The sequence below is a fragment of the Recurvomyces mirabilis genome (assembly GCF_035927965.1).
Source record: "Recurvomyces mirabilis strain CCFEE 5264 chromosome Unknown scaffold_21, whole genome shotgun sequence".
Classification (NCBI taxonomy): domain Eukaryota; kingdom Fungi; phylum Ascomycota; class Dothideomycetes; order Mycosphaerellales; family Teratosphaeriaceae; genus Recurvomyces; species Recurvomyces mirabilis.
The window spans coordinates 127,274-142,974 of NW_027041955.1; the positions used below are offsets into that span (position 1 = coordinate 127,274).

Genomic DNA, 15,701 nt, shown 5'->3' on the forward strand with positions numbered 1-15,701 from the left:
ACTGGAGTGTCGTGTCCTCGATCCTCCACGCTATTGCCGGTCTTCTACAGTCTCAAACATGGTTTGATATCAGTGGTTCTCCGCTCATCGAATTCGTTGCAAAGCTGCAGCTGCGCTAATGCAGCGGAGCGGACCGCTCGCCGCGCACTAAAGGCCGCCATACAGATTTCGCGAAGATACTTGATCTCTATATTAATGGCACCAAATGCTTGACGATGGGTGCCTTGACGAAGAAGCAGAAGGAGAAGAAGTCTGACTTCAAGAAGACGAAACTGAAAGTGGGCAAGACTCGTCCGAAGAACACCAATGCAACAGATACGAGTTTTGCGGCCAAATCGATAGTTCTCAAGCAGCAAAATCTTGGCGAGACCGGACGTGATGCGACCGCCCTCTTCAACCACAACTTAAGCCTACTGAGCAGCAAGTCCGAGACCCAGAGGCGAGATGCTTTGCAATACCTCACATCTGCCTGTACGACCATCGCAACTGCCAAACTGCCACAGTCAGCCGCTGCAATTATCGCGAAGGCACAGCCACTCATCTTGGATGGCAATAGTGCTGTCCGGGGCCAGTTGCTGAAGTTGTTCAGGTCATTACCAGCCGCGCAAGTGGGCTCGTTGGACCAAGTGCTGCTATATACAAGGGCAGGCATGGCGCACCTTTCGAACGATATAAAGCTATTTGCACTCGACATTCTGGACTGGTCGATTGGAACTAACGCAGATACTGTGATGTCATGTCCTGGAGGCTGGATCAAGATGTTACGGACTTTTCAGAACCTACTCGCTTGGCAGGGTGACACGATCAACGGCGTGGTCACCCACGGGAAGTGGTCCGCCACCAAGTCCACGAGCTCGAAGCTAGGCAGTAACAAGCTACTGGTACACCAACTCAACACTCTCGCGAGCTTCCTGACCGCCGCCATGACTCCACCACCATCAGATCCATTCGCAGAGGCCAAGAGAGCAGCGCAGATCTTCCCTTTGCTAGAGACTCAGGCACATTTACTGCCTGCGAAATCCAATACTTTTGGCTACCTGAATCTATTTGGCGCGGTGCGTGACCTGGAAGGTGAGGTCTACGCTGACGCTGATGAGCGTATCGAGATATTCAACGAGCTTGGCCTGCTGGAAGATTTCAGAACCGGCACCCTAGAAGCGAAGAAAGAAGCAGGTGAGGTTGGTAGAGCCGCAAGTGGTGTCGATAAGGCACTTAGGCTTGCTGAGATCGGCTGAGGTGATGACACGCCTTTCAAGGGCGACGAAATATCGGGCCAACCATGAGCAATTGCTCCAAGTATCTAGCTTGAGGTTCGACACATGGGCACCAAAGCTCGCGAGTCGGTGCTGGTCGCTTATACCGGATGACCCTTGCGACGTACAGACAGAACGGCCCCTCTGGCCCGGGAGCCGCCTCTCTCTGGCTATCGACGTGTCTTTTGACACTCTCGAGTGGTTCTCGAGACACCCTTGGATCGCACTCGGTCCGTACCTGGGTTAGCTCTACATACAGGACTCTGCTAGGTGGCCAATGTTAAAGTACTTGTGGTGGAGTCGTACTGACCCACAACCCATGCAGCACGCCAAGTCCCGCAAAACGACGCTTGGCCTCAAGCGGGTAAAGGTGCATTGATATGCCAGCACACCGCTTACTTCCTGCGAATTAAATCGTGCGGTCTGACCGCAGCTCAGAGCAATTATACATTGACTACACGCAATAGCTGTGTGGTGTTTCTCCAGGCGTATAACAGCTCGACACAGCACCGCCGGATCACAAGACGGTGATTGTATCGATAGGAGCAGAAGGGATCTTTGTTTGAGCACTGGTTACGGGTTGTTGAGAGGATTTGCCATGTGCCAACATGCAACATGAGTTCAGATCAAGACAGTACATACGGATATCACTGACCTCTTGAACGAATACTGCCCTTACCCCACTTTGAGCATGTTTGCCACGGCCTTTGACGTGGTCGGTCACACCGTCGAGATCGCGAAGATCGAAGACAAGCATATAGCCCCACTCTGGACGCTGTTACAGGAAGAAGAAAATATTAGACTATATCGTCAGCTCTACCACATTGACCCAACCTCTGAAGAAGACCTTGGGCGAGATCTGCTTGCATCAAGCCAGAATAATTTGGACACGAAAGCCACACGAGCAATCATCAACAAATTTACTTCTGACGTCCTCGGCTGGCTGATAGTCCGGTCACAAGATCCAGACACTTCAGCCATGACGGCAGAAGCAGCGATGTTCCTACCTCGTGCTCTACGATCCGAGCGGGGGACAGAAACCATGTACTATGTCAGCCACACCGTGTTCGACAATCTGGATTACGAGAAGCTGGAGTTTCGAGCTGGCACATCATCCGAAGCATGGGGTCCTGGCGGTGGCCAGCTGGGAAGGTCATTGATTGGTGTGTTGACGCGACAGATGCTTGATCGGGGTCGGAGTGCAGAGTCTGATCTCTTTGTTGTCATGAAAGCGCAGTGGCCGGTCATATCGCTTGCGATAGGAGCATGGCTTGATAGTAAGGGCTCTACGAAAGTGGAGCGGGCGGTGGGTACATCATCGTGATAATACTGGAAGAAAGATGGAGCCATTGTCTACGACTTCGCGACGTGAAAGTGCTTGCAAAGCGATGGGCACGGTCGTCGAGCAGTTGACAGCGCAACATTCAAATATGCTGCTGCGGGCCGCACAGTCTACCTGGCCACGTATTCCCTCAGACCGTGTCTTATCTCCTCCCCTCGGATTCAAACACATCGCCGCTCGAACCGCCTTCCTTCTCTCGCTCGTCCGTCGAGCTTCCGCCGACGACCTGCTCGCTCCACACGCAGCAATCTCCGACCATAGCGCCTTTCCTTCTCGACCCCGCCAATGCGCACACCACCAAAAGCACCGGCATACTCGTGCCGACCTCCTCGGTCACGATCCCGACTTTCCCTGAACCATGCCTGCCAACTTGCACGATCTTGCGCCAAAGTACTTGTGCTGATGACAGTACTAAGGTCTGTAGCCTGGAGACGTAGCTGTCCATGTTCCATGATCGACATGAGTGCTTCGCATTGCTCGATCTCAGGAGATCTGGCCGACTGCGGGATTGCGAAGGACATGGTGCTGTAGCTCGGTGCCGGCACATCGCGTTTGAATGGAGCCATGCTTTTTCGCAGGGCTTGTCGCTTACTAGCTGGCATGAGAATGTTGTCGTCGTCGCCAGTTAGGTCGATGGCTTCCGAGACTTTTCTCTTCATACCACGACTTGCCACTGTTCCTGCAAGAGTACCACAGCCACTCGCAGTCGATGTGCCATTTCCGCCAACAGGTTGTCGAGGTCTAGCATCAACAGATATCAGCCTGCTCTTCAAGGGATTCAAACTGCACATATCCCTTTTCCTCATCGACAAGAACCAAGGCACCAAATGCATCTGCACCACCCCACCCGCCCACACCATCCCCTGCCCTCCCACACCCTCGAACGCAGCCGCCAACCTCACAGCAATCGCCATCTCCATCTCTCCGACCTGCCAGCTCCTCCCGGACCCAAAACAATAAGCTCTTAAAGTCTTCAGCGCAGAATACAGATGCACACTCCTCCTCTCAGCCTGCAAGCCCAACTCAGGGCTCAAAGAGTAAAGTCCCCGATCCAGCAACATGTCAAAGCCCGCCGTACTACTACCCGCTCCGGATAAGACATCCGTATCGATCGCCACCCACTCCCCGGCATAATCGATCATCTCGCCATCCCTGTTCGTCCGGGTCGGCATACCCGTCGCTTTGATCAGATCGGGAATATGATAGAACACGACCTTTCCGGCGGTTGAGTCTCGAGCGGTGGCGGTATTAAGACACGTTACCTGGATATTCGTCCAGCCGGCCGATTTCTTCTGGGCCGCGAATTGGAGGGAGAAGTGGAGGGTGTCGGAGAAGAAGAGGAAGCGGTTCCGTGAGTTGTGGCGGCCGGCGAGGACATTTTGGAGCTCGGTGGCTGTGGATGAAGTGGTGGTTGTGGGTGGTTGATATGAAATGGGGGGTTGATGGGTGGGATGTAGTAGTGAGGCTGGGGAGAAGTGTGATGTGGTGTTCAGACCGTGGGATTGGGGGGACCAGGTACGCCAGAGATGTGTTGGTGGGTCCATTCTGGTGGTGGTGTTGGAATCTGCCGGAGAGTCGCGTGTGTTCGTGGCAGGGGAGAGGCCTTTTGCTTGGTCTATCAGAGCTTGGAGGAGTGGAGGGATGAAGAGGTAAGAAGAGTGCAAGCTAAGGCGATGGCCATGGCCATGCTCATATAGCTGTCCTGTTGTATGGAGCATCTACTTGCCAGGCAGTCCATCAAGGTCACGTGGACGAGTGAGGGAGCGGGAGGTCGCAAAGTGAAGCATTGTGCCATGCAAGCGACCTCGAAGTGAGGCGGCGAGCATTAGAGTGAAACCATGGGTATGTCTTGGCCTGTGTTCATTTCCGTCGACACCGAAGGATAGAAAGTAGCTTCATCCGAGAATGGAAGTCTATGTATGGTATTATTCTCGCTTCACTCACTTTATTACCTCGGAGTCAAGACATGGTGTGCTATGAAGCCGGCCATGGAGTATCTTGGAGCATGTCTATTCCATATATATATATGACGTATAGGACTATCTATGGGTACAATCGAATTCATGGCCAGTCGTCTCATCGGCTAGCAGTACCTGCAGAGGAGAGTTCGATCATGCTTTCCCGTGGTCTGTGAGACTCGTGAAGCATGGCGTTCGCGTGGGAGCTGCAGGCCGCATGCAAGCTCGGGACCGAAGTTCTCGCTGGCCCTCATTGATACTTCCGATACATCATCGTCGCATTCCCACTCTGCTTTGAGATGTGATGGCGGAAATGATGTAGACGCCCAGATTCGCGCGCGGTAATGAAACGAGAGTGATCAGCGCTCAGACCAAGCATCGCCATGAATCTTCTCACTGCACCGGTCAAGCTTCCCCGATGCCGAAGCGGCAAGAGAGCTTGAGGTAAGGTGAGTAAGGAGCAGGTCATCTGTTTCGACCTGTGCGACGGTGCAACCCCAGACTAGCCTGCTAGACAAGCCGTCGCCTGTCGCTGGACAAATATGGCCTCGAACAACGTGCGCCGCGTGCTCAGCCCTACCGAATAATCATCCCGACCTCGACGAGTGAGTGTGTGTGTGTCTGTGTGTGTGTGCACGAGCGAGGGCGGCTGGTCGGCAGGGGAGTGAAAGTAAGTAAAAGGTGAAAGGTGAAGTTTGCTGCGACTCCGACTACTACTACGACGACAAGACATGCGCGGTCTGCACTGTAGTCGTGGAAGAGGTGATGAGCAGAAGACGTCGAGCTGGCTACGGGCCATAGAAGTCCCCATAGCGACAGATCCCACCTATGCCTCCAACCGCCCATCCACATACACAGCCCCGTGCGCGGTCTTCACAACAGCAGCAACAGCAACAACAACAACAACAACAGCAGCAGACGACCGCACCGACGTCGATCCCCGACACCCGTCTCGGTCTCTCAGCGCAGGAAGTCGCGACCCTCCGCCAACACCAACAGCTCGCCCATGCCCAGACCCGCAGTCCCGCTGGTTCCCAAGCCAGCAGTCAAGGAAGACTACTACTCGACCCGGGGAGTCTGACACTGCTATCACGACACTTTGACCGGGTCATGGGAGCAATCTCCCAAAGGCTAGAACAAGTACGCACCCACCCACCCGCCCACCCTCCCTCCACAAAACCTTTGTTCGTCGTCAGAACTAACTTTGATGTCGTTTGTCCCAGCTCAACAGAGCAACAGAAACGGCAACCCAAACCCACTACGACCGCGCCGGCAACGCCATCGAAATGGCCGATGCGGAAATCGCGCGCTTCAGAGTTATTCTCCGTCAGATCGACGAGCTGGAGACGGAATTTGATAAGATTAAGCATATACGGGAGATTGTGAGGGGGTTCCGGGCGAGGGTGGAGCAGATGGAACGGCGACTTGGGTGAGTTGATGGATGGGGGAGAAAGGGTGGGATTGAGTGAGCGGGATTATTGAAGTTGGAGAGGGTGTTGCCATGGCGTTTTCCAGGGAAGATATGGTGCGTTGAGCCTCACGGCTATGATTGTATTTGATACTTGGGTTGTTGTCGCGTAGTGTAGTAGTCTGGGATTTACTGTCACCCAACAGCCTATGGACACGTAGTTTTGAGAAGGATTGATTAAGCAATTCTTTGGTCCTGCCTGTGTTATATACGCATAACATTGGCCGTGTCATTGCCACTCATAGCTTCGACCCCGTGCCAGTCCTGGGAAGAAGAGTGCCCATCAGCTTCTCTCTCGTCCACGCCTAGACACTCACCTACACGGTGCACATCAGAACTCGAGCATGCCCATGAATACCACCACGGTGACAAGGGGACATTCGGAACTCACATATTCTCATGAAACCACGTCAGCACCTTCCCATAAGCCTTCTCATAATCCTTCCTGACCCCCTCATCCTTCAAATCCCCCCTTGCAGCCATGAACCCATGAATCTGGTTGTCATACCACTCCACCTCATTCTTGACCTTCACCTTCTCCTGCCACGCTTTCACATCATCCTTCGGCTCGTCTTTGCTCGGCAGCATGAGGAATGGAATGGTAATACCGGGCGCATCATTCGCGTCGACCATGGCCGGATGGCATGAAGCGGCGGCCTTGAATAGAGTGTCCTTTTGCGAGGCGAGGTTCACGATCTTGCCGCCCCAGCAGAAGCCTAGGATGGCCCATTCTTTGATCTCCGGGCGGTCGGCCTGGATGGCTTTGAGGACCTTGGGGATCCGTTCCAGGGTTTTCGGGGGTGCGGCCGAGGTTTGGAAGAATCTGTCCTTGCATGTCAGAGACATTGTTCTCTAGCCTAGTCTCCTAGGCAGAATGGACTGAGCAGGAATAAGAACATACTCCCCAAGCTTCTCCCCCTTCTCCTTCGTGTCCGGCGGGTACCACTCAATGGGCACGGGTTTCCCGTCGAAGAAATCGGGCATGAAACACTGGTACTGGTGGTCCTGGTCGCTGTGGGCGAGGATATCCGCGCCCTGGAGGGTCTGCGGGAAGAAGCCGAAGATGTCGTAGACGATCAGGACGGCAGACTTGGCGCTCTTGGGTCCCGTGGCGTAGGTCTTCATGCCTTCCACTTGCATGTAGTCGCCTTTGGGCTTGTAGCCTTCGGCCACGACCGGGGGAACGGTGCAGCAGGCTTTGCTTTGGGTGGAGGTCATGGTTGCGTAGGTTCGCAGTGTGCTGTGGTGTAGTTTTGGCTGTGTTGGTGGGGAGTGGGTGTGGAAGGGGGAGGGGGAGGGGAAGAAGGAGTTGGGGGTTGTATGATGTGAGAGTGGGAAGAGACTACGTTTGCAGAGCTGCGATGATATCACTGGGATGCGGTACATATTTCCAGACACCTCGCCTCTCGTCCGCTCTGGAGATAATGTTGGTTAAAAGCCGCCGCCATCGGAAGCTCATCAGGAGTTGTAGAGCTCTGTTTTATTGATCAATGGGAAGCTCGCTCTATGATGGCGGGGCAATAATGTTGACGTCGATGCTGTCATGTTTCTGGGTGGGGTTTGATGTAGTGTGAGGATGGCCTTATTTGAAATTGTGCCAATCTGCCGATGAGCTTGAGGAGAACCATTTGCACGTTCCTGCTGCTCCATCAATCAGCCTCTTGTTGTCCAGCAGCGAGCAAGATCCCAATCGTGTTGGAGATGCTCGTTTAGCGTCAATAATGGGCGCATGAAGGAAAGGCTTGTTTCCAGATGGCCGACCGACCGACCGACCGACGCGGGATGGCCTCCGGACTGAGCATACCATTATCTCAATGGAGGCAATCACAGCACATGAATACGCTGTGCTAACCATACCAAGGTGTTGCCCGACATGACATAACATCGCGGCGGCAACACACAGCCTCCAGTTGGTCCTTCCTCCCGAAAACAATTACTGCAGCCATGAACGAATGTGTGCACGAGCGCTTTCAAGCTGCTGTGCCGCCGACGCTCAGACGGTCTGGGCCGAATGGTGGGCCTTCCCCATCTGCCACCCAACCCCGATAAACGAACCTCATGCATGTTGGCGGTGCGAAGCTGCTGCAAGCCTTGCATGAAACCATATTATTGCCCGCTCCGGCCTTGCGCTCCATCGCTGGCGTGCTCGAGGCTAGTACGATTGTTGTGCCGCACGTGTTGCAACGGAAAGTATTAGATGCGATGGAGCCGCCGACCGCCTTTGCTCTTGCCGGATCTTGTCATTTCATACCGGATGATTATGGAAGGTTTTGCTGACGATCTGGAGGACTGGACGAGTGCATAGTACCAGCTAATTAGATCCGTCGGGAATATTACTATATACCCGTCCCGATAGAGACGCCAATGGCAGAGCAGAAACCATGTCTATTGAGCCTACCACTGGAACTCCGAGAAATGATCTGGCGAGACGTCCTGGTCGAACCCGAACCAATCTTTACCTGCCTGGCCCAACATGCAGTCACCCGACCCAGAGATTCGTCCAAGCGCGCACGTATCCGCGCATTCTGGAGCGATCGGTACTCCCGGACGCCCACCGCCCCGGAGACGAAAGTCTCGCTATGGCCAAGACTACCAACCTTATCGCGAGTCAGCGCCCAGCTACGTCGAGAGGCACTCGAGGTGTTCTTCCGGGACAACGTGTTCCTGTTCCGGCTGGACTGCCATATGTCTGACCATGATGTCCAGCGGTGGCAGGACTCGCTGATGGCGCAGTGGTCGCCGAAGATGCTCGGTGCGCACCTTTTCAAATCATGGACGTTGAGGCTAGAGTTCATGGTGCAGAGCCAGACGGGCGGGATGCGGCAGCCCACGGCGATCGACTGCAAGTTGGGCGCCGCCGATCGACTCCTCCTCAGCTTCAGCGGCGCGTTGGAGCAGGAATGTACGTGTCGGTGTCGTGACGGCGCCGAGGGTCTCAGTAGTGAACTTGCTACGGCGGAGGCTGGTAGTGCCACGACGCTTGCGCGATTCGCCACGCTGGTGGAGGAACAGATGAAGTCTGATTGGGAACGCCGAGGCCGAAGGATGACTCCACCTTGTCCCTGCGTGCGATGCGGTCTCATGAGGTCGGAGAAGAGGACGCCGGATGAGCTGAAGAGGTACTCGGATCAGTATTGGAAGGCTCTTGGAGCTAGTCAGACGGTGATGGAGCCGATGAATTATCGTAGTGGTGGCAGACTTGTGGTGTAGGAAGTCGTATAATGTGTCAACGAGACATGAAAGCAATGAACAGAGAGTTCTGACACGTTGTTCGGAGTGAGCCACTACAGCTAGAAGCCGCAACCAAGGATAGAGGTGTGATGAAGATAGAGACATATATGCCTCGTCCTGGGGTAGTCTCGGAACGTATATCAGGGGTATCATCAATCTATCAAGAAAAGTCATAACATCGCCACATCGACCAAGACCGTCGCCCATCGCCGCCGAAGTCTCCGTTGCCTCTTCTTCTCTCGACACCTCCACTTCATCCACTCCACTCCACTCCCTCGTCTTTCACTCACCCATCCCTCACTTGCTCCCTCCACTAATCAAACTCAAATACACACCCCAAAGCAACCCGACGAAACTACCGACCAGCGTCCTCCACTCGAAAGGTACCACGGTAAATTGCAGAATACTCACCAACGGCCACAGCTTTTGTCCTGCGAAAATCATAGGCCAGAAATGCTGTTGTACATCTGCCTGGATGGAGGCGACAGTGTGCCCGCGGAGTAGGGCGATGCCGGAAATGAAGAGGACAGTGTTGGCTGCCGCGCCGATCGTCTGATCGAGGGAGAATTTGATGGCTGTATTGCGGAGGTTTAAGGAGCGCTTTGCTTTCTCTTGTTGGCCTGACACTGTTCTCGGGGTATTCTTCTCCGTCATAGCGCCATTGGAGCGGTTCGTGATATTGCCATTGCTTTTGTTGTCTGTGGCTGTGCTCCTTCCACTCACTGCGCTGTCGACCAGTGCTTCTTTCTCCAGCTGAGAGAGCTTCGTCGCGTATCCCGGGAATTGTCCTTCGAGCCAGCTCTGCCAGAGGTAGTTTGGTGGACAGGCTAGGAGGGAAAAGAGGGCGAAGTGGAAGAGGGCGGTGGGGTTGAAGGAGGAGAGGAAGGTTTGGAGAAGGGTTGGGGCTTGGGTGGTTGTTTGGAGGTGGGGCTGTGAGGGTGGCTGAGTTAGTATGAGTCTGGGTTTAGGTATGGGTTTATGGGGAGAGATACGTTTGAGCGGTAGACTGTGATGGCTTGTGCGAGGATGTTGGAGATGCCGCTGAGGAGGGCTGCCTGCAGGGAGGCTTTGACGATTGGTGAGTCCATTGTTGTGTCGTAGGCGTTGGTGTCGAGGCTCCGGTTTGTCAGTGCTCGTGGCGGACGAGGAATGTGCTCAGGGTGAAAGCCTGGCTTTTACACCTGGTACGTGGTGCTGCAAAGACCAGTGACTACTGCTGAGAGGTAATATGGATGGCATTTTGGTATGGATGCAGGTTACAATTTCCATGAAAGAACGCTTGTTTACCCGAATCCCTGTCAGCGATGACGTAGGGAGCTATCAATAAGAGCACGGATGTACAGCACCCAAGTGTGATGTGATCGGAGCAAGTCCTAAGATCGATCATGATGGAAAATAAGTCACGACCGTGAGCAAGCTGCCCAATTGTCCCACCACCGAATTGCACACCTCTGACATACTCCCTCCGTCTTGCCTGGTCCCTGTCCTTCTTCATGCCTCCCTCGACTCAACCACCGCACCACCCTTAGTTTCACTCGTCCATACCTATTGTTTCCTCATCCGCTGCAATTGCTGGCGAAGCCTCAAACTCCCCATGTTCTTCCACATCAGCACCAGCAACCCCATCCGCTTCTAACTCGGCCATCACAGCACCATCAGCAGCATCAATCGCCGTACTCACCGCACCAATCCCCTGCAAAGTCGTGCTGCCCGCCATGACAACCTTCTTTTTCAACCCGGCCTCCTCGCGCTTCTTCGCCTCCTCCTTCTTCGCCTGCGTCGCAGCCTTCGCCTTGTCCCGCCTGTCCTGCTGCTCGTCCTTATCATACTTCGTACCCTTCACTCCATTCCTATTATGCCTCCGATCCTCCGCCTCGTACGCTCTTCCAGTAGTAATGTTATGCGTACGCACCACATTCGCTGGAAGCGGCGGCAGACCAAAAGCCGCGCCGGCGTCCCGAACGAGGTCAAGATACTGCTTCATGCCGGGCAGATTGTTCGCGATGTGGGTAAACCCAGGCTAAACGCCACCAGTACCGTCACCATAGAGGTCGAGGACATCTGCGGCCGTGTAGTGAGCCTTAATCCAGGCTGTATACACTTCGTCGTTCCGGGGCCGCTTTTCAAAGGTCAGGAAGGAGATGAAGATATGCAGATGGGGCTCAATCTCTGCTGGATCCTGATCGTCGGCGATGGACATGAAGTTGCGCGTCAGGGACTGCACCCTTGTCAGCAGCGCGATTGTGAACGGTACGATCACCGCGCAGTGCTCGTATGAGTAGATTGGCTTCGGGTGCTCATCCGCGAAATGCCGCAGGTCTGGAAGGTAGCCGACGGTGCGGAAGTACATCTGCCCGCCATACAAGCCAGCTCTCTGATGGTCCGGCGGAACACGGAAGGACGGGAAGATTTCGTACAAGCCATCCGCCATCAGCTTCTCAGTGTGCACTGGCTTGATTTGGTCGTCTTCGCACCTGACGATGTGATGAGTCAGGAACTCCTGGGTGAACTTCCGAGCATGCAATCTCGTAGGTTGTCTGCCTTTCCAGAGTTCCGCAGCTGGTACTTGGAAGGTATCATCGAGATCAAGGGCTGGATAGAAATCTGTGGGCTGGTCCTTCTCGTTCTTTGCCCGGCGTCGGTCGTTGAACTGAATAGTTGTGCCTGACTGGTTCTCGTGGTTCCTGTCCAAAGCATGCACGACTAAGAACAGAGGATCGATACTCCAGGATAGAAACTCGTCGGACGGCTGGTCATACCACATCAGGTGATGACCAAGCATGTAGATCAGGCCCCCCTGGGTGTAGTCGCCGATGGAATCGTGAAGACCCTGTCCTGATTCGATCGTTGCGGCGGGAACCATGCTCTGCTGCGAGGTGAAACCATTGGACGCTTGCTTGAGCATGTCAAAGTTCAGGCCGGGGGCTAATGATGCTGTCCGCCCAAAGTAGTTTGGGCCTTTCGTCTTGGAGATCTCGACTTCCTGAAGCTGCGCTGCGTTCGACTTGACCTTTGAGAGCTTGTCTGATCTCTGAACATAATCTGTATTTCCAAAGTTCTTTCGCGACGCCTGGCCGACCACATCGCGTGGCTTCCTCTGTAACTTCGCCTTGCGATCTGCTAGCTCTTCTTGCAAACGCCGAGCACGAGCCGTAGATCGGGCCTTGACTCTCTTAGCGGCCGTCTTCTCCTCCTGCTCGAGTCTTTTCTCGAGCCGCTTTCTCTTGTGAGTCTGCGTCCTGACGCCCGAATTGTCGCTGTTCGCGTCAACCTCGCTCTCCACTTGCTTCGCCTGGCTAATGTCATCCTCATCGTCCGGCTCCTGGCTGAGCTGGAGCTCGATAGCCTTGCGTTTTCGTGCTTAGCGCTGCTTGCTTTTGTCCTCCCAAACTCTATTTTCCATCTGGATCGCAAGTTCGAACAAGTCTTGAATTTTAGCAGGCAATATAGTCTGCAGTCCGCCAACCCTTGAAGCAGGCGACCGGAGTGGGTTCAGCGCCTGGTCGAGTGTTGACATGTTCTGGAAGAGAGGGGTGCGAGGCGACTGAGCTGTCATCGGATCTCTCTCGGCGCTCTGATCAGACACCACAGGTACACGGCTATTCGCGTTTGCATTGTCGGCACCGACCGAAATAGCTCCGGGGCCAGCGTCGACTGGTGCTGAAGCAGAGGGAAGCGTAGAAACACTGCTGGAGGATTCAGGACCACTTGAATTCTGAGCTGTGCTCGCCAAGGGCATATCGTGCTGAGGCTTGACGTCAGCCTGGGCTCGGATCTCCACGAGCAGTGCAAGACTTGCGACGCTTCCTCCACGCTTGATCGAGGCACAGCCGTTTAAGCGAGCTTTAGCAATAGCTTGGTCCAGAGCAGATACTGTCATTGCCTGGAAGCTGTTGCCCAGGCCGGCCTTGTTCATCAGTCTGCTGAGGTCGGGTCCATCTTCATTGCCCGAAGTATTCATATTCGGTTACCTCAGTATGTGGCGCGTTCTGGTGTGGGCTGGAGATAGTCAACGCGGTAAGTGTTGGAGAGGTTAAAATGTGGTGGGAGAAGTGTGTCTAAGGGCATGGCTATGCTGCATACTTATAGCATGTCTACAGTAAGATAGCCTAGTTGCTGAGAGAGACAGCGCACGAGTGAAGCAGTGAAGTGTATCGAGTGAAGACTTCCATCTTACCATATGGTGAAATGTGAGGAAGCGGGAGGTAGTCTGTCCTAGTCGAGTGAAGTATACATGAAGGCACTGCCGCAAATCCATACTACTACGGTAATGAGATGAGAGCAGTGATGTGAGCGCATGGATTGGCCGACCTCGTTCGTAGTGTATGCAGGCGAGAACAGTGCGCTGGTCGAGCATGTATTGGTAGTGTGTGGTAGCATCGTGTCACCTGGCCGTCTTGACCCCTCCCGATCATGTCATTTATACGCCGTCCATTTCACGATCCTCGTCATGCCAGATGAGACCTCAAAGCGATACGGAGCAATCACAGCCAGAAGTCCTCGGTGTGCCTGCAGTCGAAGTAGTGAAGAGGCTGAGGAGAAAACCCTTGGTCAAAGCTTACGGGCTTGGCATTTTCGCCGCAACCTCCAAACTTTTCCAGCGTGTGTTCAGAAACGTGGAATATCACAATGTGTATCTATTGATTGATTGACCAAATGACTCTGCTTGGCCACCTTGGACATGATGAGCACGACGCTGCAGACACCTGAATGGTAAGATTATCCCTCCCTCTACCACTCTCCCTCCTACATGATTATGCAAATTTGCGGCTGAGGGCCAGTACCGGAGTTTCACGCCTGATTCTCTCAACGGACCGACCTCTATGATTTTGAATATCTTACATATTATGATCGTACTCTCACCAAGACACACACGCATACCTGCCGAGTCCCTTCGAAGTTGGAGGCTGACACAAACATAGACATCATAAGCAGTGCCTTCTTCGTTTCGAGACCGAGGGCAGACGACACGACTTTGCTCTGGAGCATGATGTAAGTTGAGCCCGTTTCCTTTTTCCACTGCCACATCATGATGCATAACCAAGCACAATAGATAGTATCTGATCCTCTGTGATTACTACCATACCATACCAAGATCTCTGAAAGACAAGTCACACTTCTATTCTTCTACAACATGAGTTTAGATGAAGCATCTTCTGACAGTCGAAATTAGTGCTTTCAGCCGATGAGCATATGGCACGACGCTGGACCACCTCGAAGCATATAGCCTCGCCCAATCGGCCACATGTCCCAATTCACACCGATCGTTGTCCGTGGCAAGCGCTCCGCCACTCGTGATGAGAAGTGGACCTCCGGCAAAAGACATCGCAACGGCCTCACGATCGAAGCATTAGTCTCGGTAGACATATCAGACCCTTCCAAACCATATGACTCAGCCGAGGGATCTGGGTCCAAGCCACGCAAGCGCAGACGGCGTCTCGTATATTTGTCCAGGCTCGAGGAGCTTCCCACGGAAATCCTGCAAGTCATCTTCGACTACTCAACCAACATCAACCTCGCCTTCGCGTCACCACGGTTGAAAGATCAGCTTCGTAGCCAGCATCTACATTCACAGCTGACGTCGCATATTCTGGGCACTGTATTGAATCGCGATGACGATCACATCACCTTAGATACCGAGCTTGCTGCGGCCACCAGATTGCTAGGCTGCAAGTTTATGACCTGGGACTTCTTCAAAACATGGCTGCAAGAGCAGCACGCAGGTGTCTATGGGACGACCGACCACTACCTGACGGCCTGGTCTGGATTACGGCCAGCTCAGGGACTTCTCCCGCCAGTCAAGCTGCTTCACGGTCCTTGGACATCAGAGCGGACAAGCTTTCTTCGCATTTTCAGCCGCGAGGTAGGTGACCTTGCGGCTCTCAGCTCGATACATCATGAGACTGCTGCCAACGGAATTTCGCAAGCAGTAGCTGAGAGTGCGAGGGATGCTGTGGGGACGTTGCTGTCAATGGGTGTGAAGCCCACAACAGAGCTTCTCCGTCAAGCGGTCATAGATCATGGCTGCGACAAAGACATCGTAATCGCCTTGCTATCGACTTCCACGAGCAACCATGAGCCCGCACGCACAAACTCGTCCACCCTCATCGATCTGCTTGACGCAGCGCTTTGGGCGTGGGCGGACAACGCACGTCAAAATGGCGATGAAAAGGGTGTCTGGCTTGTACGGTTGCTAAAGTCGAAAGCCACCGACTACTCCGTTAGCAGAATGCAGCTGCACGATGCCGAAGTCAATGTCGCTGAAGCATAAAATCAAAACCTTATACAGATATACTTGCATCACGTGACTCGGCAAATCTTACTCAATCTCTCACTCCCGTGCCGAAACATCGCCGCGCCTGAAATCATTAAATTGTCTCACCACGCGTTTCATATCCCTGCTGTGTGGCATCAAGTTTCTCGCTACAGCCAAGTCTTGGTTGATTGCA

At 53.9% G+C, this 15,701-nt stretch overlaps 10 protein-coding genes across 10 annotated transcripts; 5 read left to right on the plus strand and 5 right to left on the minus strand.

The window, feature by feature from the left end:
- Positions 1-215: 215 nt before the first annotated feature.
- On the plus strand, positions 216-1,235 carry IPI1 (rRNA processing protein; the record flags this gene model as incomplete). The annotated part of the gene is made up of 1 exon (XM_064840209.1): positions 216-1,235. The coding sequence occupies one exon, from the start codon at positions 216-218 to the stop codon at positions 1,233-1,235; it is 1,020 nt and encodes a 339-aa protein (XP_064692089.1).
- A 709-nt stretch (positions 1,236-1,944) lies between these two features.
- On the plus strand, positions 1,945-2,577 carry LTS14_007518 (uncharacterized protein; the record flags this gene model as incomplete). The annotated part of the gene is made up of 1 exon (XM_064840210.1): positions 1,945-2,577. One exon carries the CDS (start codon positions 1,945-1,947, stop codon positions 2,575-2,577), a length of 633 nt encoding a protein of 210 aa, XP_064692090.1.
- A 179-nt stretch (positions 2,578-2,756) lies between these two features.
- Positions 2,757-4,139, minus strand: LTS14_007519 (uncharacterized protein; the record flags this gene model as incomplete). The annotated part of the gene is made up of 2 exons (XM_064840211.1): positions 2,757-4,060; positions 4,091-4,139. 2 exons carry the CDS (start codon positions 4,137-4,139, stop codon positions 2,757-2,759), a joined length of 1,353 nt encoding a protein of 450 aa, XP_064692091.1.
- A 1,242-nt stretch (positions 4,140-5,381) lies between these two features.
- Positions 5,382-5,986, plus strand: LTS14_007520 (uncharacterized protein; the record flags this gene model as incomplete). Its single annotated transcript, XM_064840212.1, has 2 exons — positions 5,382-5,693; positions 5,777-5,986. The coding sequence occupies 2 exons, from the start codon at positions 5,382-5,384 to the stop codon at positions 5,984-5,986; spliced, it is 522 nt and encodes a 173-aa protein (XP_064692092.1).
- Positions 5,987-6,408: 422 nt separating this feature from the next.
- Positions 6,409-7,239, minus strand: LTS14_007521 (uncharacterized protein; the record flags this gene model as incomplete). The annotated part of the gene is made up of 2 exons (XM_064840213.1): positions 6,409-6,844; positions 6,923-7,239. 2 exons carry the CDS (start codon positions 7,237-7,239, stop codon positions 6,409-6,411), a joined length of 753 nt encoding a protein of 250 aa, XP_064692093.1.
- Positions 7,240-8,385: 1,146 nt separating this feature from the next.
- Positions 8,386-9,231, plus strand: LTS14_007522 (uncharacterized protein; the record flags this gene model as incomplete). Its single annotated transcript, XM_064840214.1, has 1 exon — positions 8,386-9,231. One exon carries the CDS (start codon positions 8,386-8,388, stop codon positions 9,229-9,231), a length of 846 nt encoding a protein of 281 aa, XP_064692094.1.
- Positions 9,232-9,549: 318 nt separating this feature from the next.
- LTS14_007523 (uncharacterized protein) lies at positions 9,550-10,340 on the minus strand (the record flags this gene model as incomplete). Its single annotated transcript, XM_064840215.1, has 2 exons — positions 9,550-10,182; positions 10,245-10,340. The coding sequence occupies 2 exons, from the start codon at positions 10,338-10,340 to the stop codon at positions 9,550-9,552; spliced, it is 729 nt and encodes a 242-aa protein (XP_064692095.1).
- Positions 10,341-10,783: 443 nt separating this feature from the next.
- LTS14_007524 (uncharacterized protein) lies at positions 10,784-11,236 on the minus strand (the record flags this gene model as incomplete). The annotated part of the gene is made up of 1 exon (XM_064840216.1): positions 10,784-11,236. One exon carries the CDS (start codon positions 11,234-11,236, stop codon positions 10,784-10,786), a length of 453 nt encoding a protein of 150 aa, XP_064692096.1.
- A 36-nt stretch (positions 11,237-11,272) lies between these two features.
- LTS14_007525 (uncharacterized protein) lies at positions 11,273-13,213 on the minus strand (the record flags this gene model as incomplete). The annotated part of the gene is made up of 2 exons (XM_064840217.1): positions 11,273-12,583; positions 12,644-13,213. The coding sequence occupies 2 exons, from the start codon at positions 13,211-13,213 to the stop codon at positions 11,273-11,275; spliced, it is 1,881 nt and encodes a 626-aa protein (XP_064692097.1).
- A 1,284-nt stretch (positions 13,214-14,497) lies between these two features.
- LTS14_007526 (uncharacterized protein) lies at positions 14,498-15,523 on the plus strand (the record flags this gene model as incomplete). The annotated part of the gene is made up of 1 exon (XM_064840218.1): positions 14,498-15,523. One exon carries the CDS (start codon positions 14,498-14,500, stop codon positions 15,521-15,523), a length of 1,026 nt encoding a protein of 341 aa, XP_064692098.1.
- Between the last annotated feature and the right edge of the window lie 178 nt (positions 15,524-15,701).